At 58.6% G+C, this 12,525-nt stretch overlaps 1 protein-coding gene across 7 annotated transcripts in view; it reads right to left on the bottom strand.

Moving 5' to 3' along the window:
* DLG3 (discs large MAGUK scaffold protein 3) overlaps positions 1-12,525 on the bottom strand; it is a 70,846-nt gene that overhangs the window by 45,652 nt on the left and 12,669 nt on the right. For 3 of the 7 annotated variants that reach the window (XM_062612801.1, XM_062612802.1, XM_062612803.1), the window contains exon 1: positions 2,397-3,031. The exons of 3 other annotated variants lie outside the window; for them this stretch is intronic. In XM_062612801.1, the coding sequence (XP_062468785.1) occupies positions 2,397-2,726 (330 nt within the window). In that variant the 5' untranslated portion in view covers positions 2,727-3,031. Of the gene's footprint in view, positions 1-2,396; positions 3,032-12,525 lie in introns of those variants that run through there. One more of the 7 variants, XM_062612804.1, reaches the window with a different exon arrangement.

The following is a 12,525-nucleotide window of genomic DNA, read 5'->3' as shown; positions in this document are numbered from 1 at the left end:
CCTGAGCAAGCTAATCTGTGTCCTGGAGCAGGGGTGAGGCAGGAGGAGAGGGCACTGGGGCTGGCAGAAGGCAGGTGGATGCAGGGACTGTGCCATGTGTTGGGCAGCACATGTGGGCACGTCCCACCCGCTGCACACGGGGTCTGTGAGCACCCATGATGTCAGAGAACATCCACCACCACCATATGTAACCGTGAGCACGCTTCCCATGTCAGCGTGCACGCACGCGGCCAGCCCCGCGCACGCAGCCTGCGCACGCTCCCCTGCTTACGTGGAGCAACAAGGCGAGAAAAAAGGCTTAAATGAGAGGTGGTGGAGCTGCCCAGGAGAGAACCCATCCCTGCTGTCCTGGGGAGGCTTCTGGCCCCCACACCTCTTCCCACCTCTGCTGCTGGAAGCACTTCTAGGGACAGGGAGCTCAGTTAACGGGGCAGCCCTGAAAAACGGCAGCCCTGCCGGTAGCCAAGGCTGCCAAGGACAGGAAAGCTGGAGCTGCCTCCTCAAGCTTTTGCAAACCAGCTTTGCATCCACAGCATCCGGCCAAAGCTACCCAGGAACCAGCAGCTCCCCGCCTCCCAGAGCCAAACCTGTCCGCCTGGGAACACGCTATGCCCAGCCATTGCCATTTTACCACCTCTTATCCCTCTGCCCACCACAGGACTGGGAAGAACATGGATTCCTGATGGCTCAGGCACTTGGCACCCTTGGATCAGAAGGGGAGCGTTGCTGAGGTATTTGCTGCAAAGCTTTACTCATTGCATACAGTTGCTACATGCCAGGGAGCAAGGCTGCCTGCTCTGATACAGGCAGCACACAGCACACACGTCACACTTTACATGCAGCTCCTGCCATGCTCATGTAGCCTCGCACACTGGCATCCTCTGTCGCTTGCAATGCGTGAGGAGCTTCTGATATTATTATTGTTATTATTATTATTACTATTTTCATCTTCAGAAGGGCTGAGGCCAAGTAGAGATTCCCAACGTGCACCTTCAGAGCAGCCCGAGCCCCGTGGCAGCACCACAAAGAGACAATGATTTCCCTTGCACCACTGCAAACCCATGAAGAGCTCCCTGCCCAGCCTGCCACAGCAGCACTGCAGCTGGCAGCGCTTCCTTCCCTTGCAACAGGAGCCCTGGGCCGGGCCTGGCATGCAAGCAGGAGTGGAGAGGAGGGAGCAGACATGCTTCAATTCCCTGCTCCTCCCCAGCTCCTTGAGCTTGCTGCTGGGTAGAGGGAAGGAATAGATAGCAAAGGAAAGATGGAAGAATGCTTGCCAGGAATCAGCCAACGAGAGAGCTGAGGCTGATTTTGATGCAAAGAGTGGCAGAGAAAGAGACAGAAAGCAGGACCAGGCTGATAAGAAGGTGGGTTTTGGGTGGCTTTCTGTACACATCATCTGAGCGTATCAGCTTTGAATCTAATTATTTCAACCAGAGCTACAGACTCAGAATGTAATGAAGAAAAAACTAGGGGAAGGGAAGGAGAGGGTTGTGTTTTCTGAGGGGAGAGGAGGAGAGAATTCCCATTGATTCCCGTGTGTCTGCCTGCTACAGCATCTTGAAATAATAATTAGAAGGATCAATAAGAAATCATGTGAGGTTTGAAGATAATGAATGAAAGAGGCAGAAGCAGCAAATTGAGATGCCTTTCTCTAAAGCAGGGCAAATTGTTTTTCAGGCAGGGTCTAGCCTCCATTTTAACGCTTTGCAAACAGATCCAACCATTTTCTAAGCTGGGGGTTCCAATCAAGGCTGGACTCTCCATTTAGGGGAGAAAGAGAGACACAGCCTCAGAATGGGTCCTGGAGGACAACACTAATAAAATGACTGTGTGTGGGAAGAAATGGAGGCAGTGAATCGGGGCAGAACGCACACAGCTTGCTAGCGACCAGAGCCGCGTTACGTAATGATGTGGGGAGCAGGGACGCAGCACCGGATCCATAGGGAGCGGGTGCCGGGTCGGGAGCCAGCCCGCGGGGCTGCCCAGCGGGCAGCGCACCCCGCGCTGAACGCGCACGGCGGGACGTGTTCGCACCGCCGGGGCTTCGCACAACGGCGCCGGGAGCGGCGAGCAGCCGGGTGGGGAGTGCAGCACCACCGCGCCCGACGCCCACCTTGTGCCAGGCGAGACCTCGCTCGGCCCCGGTGCGGAGCTCCCACGAGAGCCGGCTCCGGGGCGACGGCGCTGCCAACCTGGGCGACGCCGGCGGCCGAGCCCGAGCGACAACGACGGCAACTGCAACAACGCGCCGGCACCGTCAGCATCCGCCCGCGGAGCCGCCGGGGTGACGCTGTCACGGCCCCGCCACGCGCCCCGGGGTACCCCGGGTCTCCGCCCGCCCCGTCCCGCACCCGCCCCGCACCGGGGAGCCGCTGCCCGGGGCTGGCCCGTACCTGCTCGTACCAGTCGCGGGTCGAACACGTGCACTCGGGCCACCAGCCCGGGCCGCTCCCGTTCACCTTGGGCGCGCTCTTCCCCGGCGGCGGCGGCGGCGGCTTCAGCGCGGCGGGGTCCCGGGGGGTGCCCCCTCCCAGCTTGGCCTTGCCGCGGGCGGCGGGCGCGGCGCCCCCGGGAGCGGGCAGGGTCTGCGAACCGTACCCGCCGTACCCGTACTGCTCGTGCTGCCACTCGCCGTAGGAGGGGGGCTCCATGCGCCGCAGGGCCGCCATCCGCGTCACCTCGTAGCACTCGGGGCACTTGCAGCAGTGGTGGTGCTTGTGCATCGCTGCCCTCACACCATAGAGCCGGCAGGGAGGGAGGGAGGCGGCGCGGAGGGAGGGATGGAGGGAGGGATGGATGGATGGATGCTCGGGGGGCGGCGGCGGCCCCCGCCCCGCGCCGCTCCTGCCGCCGCCTCCTCGGCGCCCCCGGACTCGCGGGCGGGAGGGGGAGGAGGAGGAAGGCGGGGTGCGGGTTACAGCGCGGTGATCGCCGCCGGCATCGCTCCGCTTCCCGGGGCAGCTTAGCCTAGCCCGGCCCGGCGCGGTTCGGGAGCGCGGCACCTGCGGCGGCGCGGAGCATCCCCCGCCCGCCCCCCCCCCGCTCTTCCCGGTGCCCAATCCTCGCCCGCGGAGCCTCCGAGCCCGCCCTGCCCGGTGGGGAGCTCCGGTCCTTTCACCGCCCCGGCCGGGCCGCTCCCTGGAGCGGGTTCCGGGGGTGCCCGCAGCACGCGGAGGGAACAGGACTCGGCAGCCCACACCCTGTCCCCACCCCGTCCCCACCCGCACCAGGCAGCTCCAGGCCCCGCGGTGATGGGCAGCTCTGCCGGCTTTGGGGGTGACACCAAGAGGGGTTCGCTTTGCAACGGTCCACACTGGAGCATGGCAGCTAGCCCAGCGGCAGCATCTCTGTGGCACTCCCACGTCAGCTCTCACTCTGCTTTGCTGGAAATAAGGTTTCCCTGGAGAAGAGATGGTTCCGGGAAGACCTTAGAGCACCTCCCAGTGCCTGAAGGGGCTCCAGGAAACATGGAGAGAGGCTCTGGACAAGGGCGCGTAGGGACAGGCCAAGGGGAATGGCTTTAACCTGCCCGAGGGGAGACTGAGATGAGTTCTTAGGCAGAAGCTCTTCCCTGTGAGGGTGCTGAGGCGCTGGCACAGGGTGCCCAGAGAAGCTGTGGCTGCCCCATCCCTGGCAGTGTTCAAGGGCAGGTTGGACACAGGGGCTTGGAGCAAGCTGCTCCAGTGGAAGGTGTCCCTGCCCGTGGCAGGGGTTGGGAATGGAGGAGCTTTAAGGTCCCTTCCAAACCAAACCAGTCTGGGGTTCTGTAGTTCTATGAGATGCTGCCATGTGCTCTAGCACAGCGCCCTGGGAATGCTGCAATTGCCCAGTGAGCCACAGACGTGTTGGGGGTGTAGAAACCCTTTGCTGGGCCTTCCCCCTGCTGCCATCTCCCAGCTCTGCTCAGGGAGCCCCTCACTTCTCTCACATTAGTGCTGGACTGGAAGAAGTTCACAAAAGAGTCACACAAATTGAAGGGCAGAAAGAAAAGAACATTACAAAACCCCATGTCTGACCATTTAGAAGCTGGATCCGGCCTCCTAATGCTTATTGGTTGCAATAAATATTAGGGTAGATGGAGAATTAGTTAAAGGAATGGTACACAACTATGTAGAAGAGCAATGTAGAAGAGCAATGGAAGATGCACAATGGGGTCCTGCAGGTTACATTGAAGGAACGAGGCAGAAACAGGAGAGGGCTGCAAGGTGAGCTGCAGGATGTGCTGGTCCAACAGCCCAGCTCAGGCTGCAGGAGCTGCAGGCTCCTGCTGGCCCCATGCAGCTGGTCCAGCATGGCCATGTACACAAGCAGGGCAGTAGGAGCGGGAAGACAAATGCCCCAGCTTGTTCCTTGTTTCCTTAGCTCCCCAGACTGCAATGGCAAACCCTGCTGCACTTGCCCAGCACAGATAGAGACCCTCCTGCAGCGTTTGGTCCCAACCAGCCAAGTGAAATAGTGAGTTCTGGGCAGACGGGAGGGGGCAGAAGACACCCCGTCATCCCTTGTCCCCAAGTCCCATGGTCTCCACTGCATGGTGCAGAGCCCATCCCCTGCAGCACAGCCTGTGCTTCACTGCCTCTGGGCTGCTCAGGGTACCTCCACCATGCTCCTTGCTCTATGCCATGGAGCAGCTCAGCTGCACCACACTGAGATTCCCCCAGCTGCAAGATAGGCCAGTCACAACGTGCCCTGATGAGCAAGCCTAGAGAACCTGTCCCCACCATGCTGTCCTCGAGCAGCCAGCACAGCACTGCAGGTGATCCCCCAAGAACAGCTCCATTGGTGAGCCTCATGCTGTGCTCCCAGGGCCTCCTGCTGATGAACAGTCATTCATGGGACCTGGGTACACTGTGGCACTGACCCAAAGACCCAGAGATGCAGCAAGATGAAGCCAAAAGCTGTGTGTAAGAAAGTGCTTCTGCCCTAAAGAGCTCAGTGCCACAGGATGCTGCAGACCCCAGGAGCTCACTAAGGCAGGGAAGGATTGGATGCCTGCATGCAAAGAGAGCTTCTTCAGAGTTATTTTTATCAATGAAAAACTGTGTTTGTGTGCATGGCAGGAAAACACGCAGTGCTGGCATTAACAGAGAGCTTTACACTTCAGGCTTTAAGAAATGAGGATCATCTCCACATCCTCGACTGCTCCTTGTGCCATCTCCCAGAGCACACGGTGCTGGCCCTGCAGGAGGGTCCTGTGCCCAGGAGAGGTGCTGAACCTCCTCAACAGCCAGGGAGGATCGGGGGTGAGGGATGTCATTGGTGCAGAGAGGGCATCTTGCAGCAGGGAGGGCAGAAGTGGGAAGGAGGGGAGGGACTGGGGCTGGGGTGAAGCTGAGGTAGGGGATGGCTGCACCAAAGCAGAGCCTTGTAGGAACATGCAGGGGGCCAGTGTCTGCTGCATGAGAGTAGAAGTCTATCATGGCTGCCCACTGCCTCTCACCTTGTGACACCTCAGAGCTGCTTCATCAATGAGGTGTGCCCAGAACCAGTAACACAAGCACAACAAACTACTGCTCCAGGCCGGCTGCAAACCTCCTGCCCATTGCAATTCCCACCCTGGGATGGGAGGAGACCCGTGTCTGGAAGAGGCTGACTCAGGTGGGAGAGAGCTCCGGGAGGGGCACACACGGAGCTGATAACCCCAAGTGCTGGCACCCTGCTCCAGACACATCTCCTCCTTCCACTCAGCCTGGAGGGGGGGCCACAGGGACACGGTCATTCGCTTAGTGGGGAAGTGCAAAAGCGAAGGACAAGATCTGTTAAGGAAAAATGCTTTAATAAGGAGTGAACAATTAAGAGAAGCATCTGATCCCCCTCCCCTGCCATGGGAGACTGGAGCGCATCCTCCACAAGGAAGGTCTGTGGTCCTCTCTCTGCTCATCCCCAACCATCCCCGCCGATGGGGCGGCTGCACATGCAATGGACATCTCCACATGGGAGCCATCCTCAGTGCCAGCCCTGGAGCGCCAGCATCACACCGCTGCCTCCACCCCACCCTGCCTGCTAGCTCCCAGCCTCAGGGATGGCTCCATCACCTCAAACCTGCTGCTGCTTCCCCCACTTCTCTGCCAGTGCCTCATCACCACCGGCCACCGGAGGGGCCTTGAGCCTCAGTGGCTGCAGCTCTAACAGAGCCCTTCCCTCTCCACTTGCAGCTCCCCTCCTGAAACCCCCCATGGCCCATTTTAGCTGCCACCAGTGTCGTTTAATTCCCACTGCTGCACCAAAGCAGAGCAATAAGCCCTGTAAAAACATGCAGGTGGTCAGTGTCTCCTGCATGAGAGTAAGAGCCCACCTTGGCTACTGCTCTGCAGTGAACTGTACATGCCCAAACTAAAAGGAAGAAGTAAAATCCCTGTTTGCTGCCGCCTGCTTACAATGCTCATAATGCTGCGTGGGACTTGGACACGGTACTGAGCTCAAGAGGAGGCCAGGGCCATCTGCACCCTGCGCTTCCCCAGTTTCCTTCAGTGGGTGCTGGTGCTTTGCCTACTGGGAGTGGCGGTGCCAGAGTCCAGACAGTGTTGGCACTTGCACTGGGGTGCCCAGCCCTGGCAGGGCAGGCACAGTGAACAGTGCTGCTGCAGGCATCTCACTCCAGTGATGTGGGCATTGAGCAGGGCGAGAGGAGTTGGGAGCTGATTTCCAGGCAGGTACCTTCACGGAGGGAAGCAATTCAAGGAAACCAAGAGCTCTCTCATTCCCTCCCCTCTTCCTACCAGAAGCCTGCCCGTCTGATTTAAATGCAGCTTTGGCAGCTGCTCTTTTTGCAGGTGCTAATTTCAGCAAAGTGTCAAGAAATCCCCAGAGATGATGTTATTTGCATGGCACGAAGGCAGCACGGAGCTAGGTTCTATCTGGTGTTGCTGGCATTTCAGCCCCTGTTGTTGCTTCCTTCCTCTCACACGATGTCCTGCGGGAAGAGGCGGGCAAGTGTGAAGGACCAGGAGCTGGGGGGCTGTCGCACCTACAGCTTTTCCCTAGGAGCAGCAGGGGCAGGCTGAAGGCAGCCAGCTCCTTGCAGAGATGACAGTCACATGAGTGCTGTCATGGAACCACAGAATCCCAGACTGGTTTAAGTTGGAAGGGACCTTAAAGCTCATCCAGCTCCAACCCTGAAATGGGCAGGTGATGGTTTTCACGGCGGAGGTACCTTTCTTGATTGCAACCATCTGCAAAAAGCTGCCCGATGTCCAAAAGGTGGGGTTGGCAGGAGGCTCTGCAGCGACTCGCTGGGGACTGGGAGCACTGGGAGGTACATGAGTGAGGGGAACAAGCCATAGGGAGTTGAGAAGCAAAGAGAGGAGCCAGCTGAACTCAGCGTAGTCCATCAGCTCCTTAGCACTACTACAGCTCCCCATCGAGCAGGAAGCTGCAACTTCCAATTTGCTTGTCAAAGGAAACTTGAAGAAACTGAAGAGATTATTCCCAAGGGAAGTGTTGGATTCCCTAAGGATGGACACTTTCAAGATTCAGCTTGTCTAGACTGTGCTTTTGCCAAGAAAGGTTGGACCAGATGATCCTTGAGGTCGCTTCCAGGTTAGTCCTCTATGACTGATGGAACAGCACTCTGCAGAGCTGGCTGCACGTTGGTGGCAAAAGGGGCAGCAGCTCCTGTGAGCCATGGAGGGTTTGTACAGTCGTGTTGAGTGGGAAGAAGCATGATCACAAACACCTCACCCTGTGACTGCTCCTCCCTCACGCTGGGAGACGTGCAGCTGGGATACCAATAACCAGGCACCAAGGGACCGAGGCTCTCCGTGCTCTCAGGGCAGTTGCTGAACAAATTATTCTCCTCCAGGGCAAACCATTTTCATTCCATTAATGACCCCTCATCCTTTGCCTGCTGCCACTGTGCAGTTCCTTGTGGCAGCAGCAGCACGAGGGCCTTCAACAAACACCTCCAGCTGCTTTCTGCAATTTAAATTGCAGCCAACCAAACGTGTTCCACGGCTGTGCCAGGGGAGAGGAGCGATGGAGACCTGCACCAGGTCCCTCCAGCAGAGCCTGAGCTCTCGCGCTGTAAAGCAGAGCCTGGGGGCTCTATTGTGCAGCAATCAGCTGCAGCAGGCCTTATGGATTTCCTGACAGCCTTCAGCACCCGCAGCCGCTCCCCCCATCACCGGGCAGAGGCTCCTGCACTGGATCCTGGGCTGGCTGTGGGTGCAGGAGGAGCCTGGCTGCTGCACGGCCACAGCAGTCACAGCACTGCGGTGTCTGCTGGTCCGTGGGTGCCCAGCCGTTGGCTGAGCCCCATTTCCTTTGGAACAAAGCACATTTCCAGGCTGGTGGAGCAGAAGGAACACTCGAAATAGCAACCAGGGCACAACCTCAGAGGTCCCATGTCAACAGAATTGGTTTGATTTACGTTTCTGGACCTGTATCTTGATCTCCAACCAGTTGTGCTGAGTGTGACCCCACCAGACTGTTTCCCTGCATCTTTCACTAGTCCTGAGCTGTCCGCGGGTGGCAGCCAAACGCTTGTCTTGAAGCCCCACAAGTCAGCTCCTGTGGGCTCCCAACAGGGGTTCCTGCAGGAACCAGTCCCATTTTCTGAGTGGGTCAACACATGGCTCTGAAATTGCCAAGAGGGTTCAGTACCCCTCTGCCCAGCTCTGGAGCTGTCCTGGGCAGCATGGACGAGCCCAGAGGGACCTTTCCACACACCCAGGAATGCCTTTTCCTCCATTATTCCTACCGCGCATGGGGGACAAGAAGGGGAGCTCTGGGGGTCCACACTTTCCCTCTTCCACCCTGCTCCAATCTGCCCCTTCCAGATGCAGCAGAACCCATGAGCAGTTCCCACTGCCCACTGAACCCAGCGATGCCGCTGCCTCGTCGGGGCGGTGCTGCGCCAGGACACGCTTCGCGGGCCGGGAGCCTGCCCAGCGAGGGGTACAACGAAGGCCGGCGGTGGGGCCAAAGAGCCCCAGCGCTGCCCCTTTAACGGAGGAAGCGGTGCTCGGAATTTTGTGAATGGCTGACCCGGCTCCCGACCCGCCCACTGGCGGCTCAGCCAATCAGTGTGCGCGCTGCAGGGCCGCAGCCGCCTCACGGGCCTCTCTTAAAGGCGCACAGTCCCCACTAGCTCTCCCCCCCCCCCGCGCGCCAGGGAGCACAGCATCGCTTCGGAAGCCCGAGGTGATCTTTAAACAGGTTCCAGCCGCGGGGTGAGGAGTTCCCGGCGTACATTCGTACGCATAAACACGTGTGACACCCATACACAGCTCAGGGAGGGGATCCTGCCCCTCTGCTGTGCTCTGGGGAGACCCCCCTGCAGCCCTGATCCAGCTCTGGGGCAGCAGCACAAGAGGGACGTGGAGCTGCTGGGGTGAGGCCAGAGGAGGCCATGGGGATGCTGCGAGGGCTGGAGCAGCTCTGCTCTGGAGCCAGGCTGAGAGAGCTGGGCTGGGGCAGCCTGGAGAAGAGAAGGCTCCTGAAGGGGAGACCTGAGAGCAGCTCCAGTGCCTGAAGGGGCTGCAGGAAACCTGGAGAGAGGCTTGGGACAAGGGATGTAGGGACAGGCCAAGGGGAATGGCTTGAACCTGCCAGAGGGGAGACTGAGATGAGCTCTGAGGCAGAAGCTCTTCCCTGGGAGGGTGCTGAGGCGCTGGCACAGGGTGCCCAGAGAGGTGGTGGCTGCCCCATCCCTGGCAGTGTTCAAGGGCAGGTTGGACACAGGGGCTTGGAGCAAGCTGCTCTAGTGGAAGGTGTCCCTGCCCGTGGCAGGGGTTGGAGCTGGAGGAGCTTTAAGGTCCCTTCCAACCCAAACCAGGCTGGGATTCTGTGATTCTATGGCATGTGTTCCTCAGGAGTGACACACCAGCAACACAAGCCCTGGGTTATGGATGATGTGCCATTTCCCTCGGTCTTGGCTTCAGGGCTTGGTTTGGACATAGGATAGTTGGTTTCCAGCAACTGCTTATCCACAGGGTCCAGAGCACACAGCTGGGTTGAGTTCCACCCCAAAGGAAGCCAGGCCATGAGCTCTGCCACTGAGCCCCAGTGCAATGAGAGCAGGCAGTGGGGAGAGTGGATTCATCACCTCACTCCTGTTCTGAACCAGAGCAGTGAAGTGGGAGCACTCCCACAGCAGCAGAGCCTCAGATCTTACAAAATCCTCCTGCAAAAACACCCTGTAAGATTCAGCAGTGCAAAATGTACCCTCACCAAGAGGGGACCCAGCTGTGGGTACGTGCCAAGGGACTGGGAGCAAACAGAGCAGGAACAGGACTGCGATGTGCTCATGAAGCCGCAGGCAGAGCTTGGCCCTGCTTCCAACAGTGACTCCAGCCCAGGACCAGCCTGGCTCTCCCCTTGCACTGCAGTGCAGTGTCCCTCGCTCGCTCCACCACAGCTCCTGCATCCTGCTCTAGCCCAGGCTGGGAGATGATCTGCTCTAAAAATACACCTCACAGGAGGGGAACAGCCTGGCCGGACGCTGCCGCATTGTCTGGACACGTGCAGGTGGGGAGCTGGTCGTGAGGCTGGGAAGCAAAGCGAGCCAGGCATGATGCTCTCCATGCCAGTGCTCCGGGCACAGGCACCGTTGTGACCTGAGCGGTGCCAGCCCCAGAGCTTATCTAGGCCACGGACCACAGGAGGCCTCTGCCCGAGCCTCAGTACTTGGAATAAGCTTTAGGTGCAATGCCAGCAAGACTCCTGCAAGGTGCTTTGTGCCTGCAGGCTGCACGGCTCTGGCAGGTGCTGCCCTCGAGCAAGCCCTGGCTTCCGGCAGCAGGGCACACGCTGGCTCGAGGTGCTTTGCACTGCGGCAGCCACGTGTGCTGTAACCCCCAGGCAGGCAGGCGGAGCGGAGCAAGGGCAGGCAGCGCACACCAGAGAGCGCCTTTCAAAGGGCACTCGGATTTGCAGGTGCAGATGAGGGACGATTCCCAACTCTGCATTCATCCGCTGCCCTCCCGCCCCTGCAATTCCCCCAGCTCCTACCAGTGCTGGGGATAATGGATCTCTCAGCGTAGATACTTGATACTGATCCTCCAAATCCTAAAGACTAAAACCCTTCATGAGCAGTTATCGTGGCTGCTCTATTTATAACAGTGCTGGTATTGCCTCTGCCACCAGAATCCTGATTTCTGTCCAGCCCGATGCCATTAAGATGCAGTGACGCTCTCCCAGTTCCAGTGCTCCAGATAGCAGCTGGCCTGTCAGGCTCTGCCTTCGAGCTTGGTTTGTTCCTTCAAAACAGGGTGAGGAGAGGCCGCTTGTTTTGCAGCAATGCCCCCAGGAGATGTGTCCTCAGCCTCCCCAGATGCTGGGGTGGTTGTAAGGGCAGTGAAGTGTGGCACACACCTTGCTGTGGGCACAGAGGCTCTGCACTCTGCGAGCCCTTGGTTGGTTTGTGCTATAGGAGATGGGCTCCAGCACTTTGCTTTGGTCACAGCAGGAATGCGGTCAGTCACCCCTCAAGGCAAAGCAGGAAATGAGGGACCTGGGTGCTGCTGTGGGGACCCTGCACCGAGGATGCACTGGCTCATTTTGGAAGCTTCCTGAGCAAGGCAGGCAGAGACCCAGCAGGAACAGTGCGGTGGCTCATGGAGCTCCTGGGCAAGGCACTGATGGGGCTCGCCCCTGTTCAGTCTGAATCCTACTGAGCTGCCTGTGACCAGTCTCAGTTCTTGTCTTCAGAGCTAAACATGAAACCCATGCATGTGAATATATGTGTGTTGCCCCAGCACTGCACTCCCCTGGGAATGGGCGTGAGATGGAGGGAATCGAAGCTGCAGCCTGAATTTGGAGGGAGGTTGCATGCATGGATGAATGAATGGACGGAGATGGATGGATGGATGGACAGACTCCAGGCTCATTTGGATGATGCGTGAGGCTCCAGAGCCTTCCCTTCACTGTCCCCTTCCCACCGCTGCACTGGGAGTGCTTCATGCACTTGCACCATCACACATCACTTCAGAACAATGACAACAACTTGGATGAATGGATGGACCAACAGCCCTGTGTCTGTCAAGGCTTCCATAGGCTGCACAGCCAGTAGAGCCTCAGGTCTGCCAAGGATCTTCCTTTTGCCACTGGTTTTAGACAGAAGGTCCCAGATAGAGTAGGAACAGGTGGCCATGCATGAGCCTCTGGTTTGACAGCCTGGTGGCTCTTCTGACGTCTTCATCCTTTGCTGAAGCTCTGTACCGAGCTGGGAGAACTGAGGTCTAAGCATCTCCTGGTTCATCTCTGCAGCAGGAATAGCAAGAGCCTCCAGTAAAGTTGAGGCCATTCGACCCCAAAACGTCCACTGAAGTGACACTCTTACTGACACAGCCCATGCTGACCCTGCTGTGAGCAGCAGCATCCCTGGGCACAGGCAGCAGCTGCTCAGCCAGGTGCCCGTGCTGTGCAGGGCTGAAGTATGGTTCAGTCTGAACATGTTACTGCAGACAGACACCCTTCTGGCTTCAGCCCTTTGACTTTACAGCCTGTGTCTGCATTGTCAAAACATGAAACTGCTGGGGAGCATCTGAATGCAGAGCCCTGAAGTGACCTGTGGGCACAGAG

Source organism: Pezoporus occidentalis, unplaced genomic scaffold, assembly GCF_034315485.1.
Source record: "Pezoporus occidentalis ecotype Australia unplaced genomic scaffold, CSIRO_AGI_Poc_V1 ctg161, whole genome shotgun sequence".
Taxonomy (NCBI): domain Eukaryota; kingdom Metazoa; phylum Chordata; class Aves; order Psittaciformes; family Psittacidae; genus Pezoporus; species Pezoporus occidentalis.
This window is presented reverse-complemented; position numbering and strand designations above follow the sequence as displayed.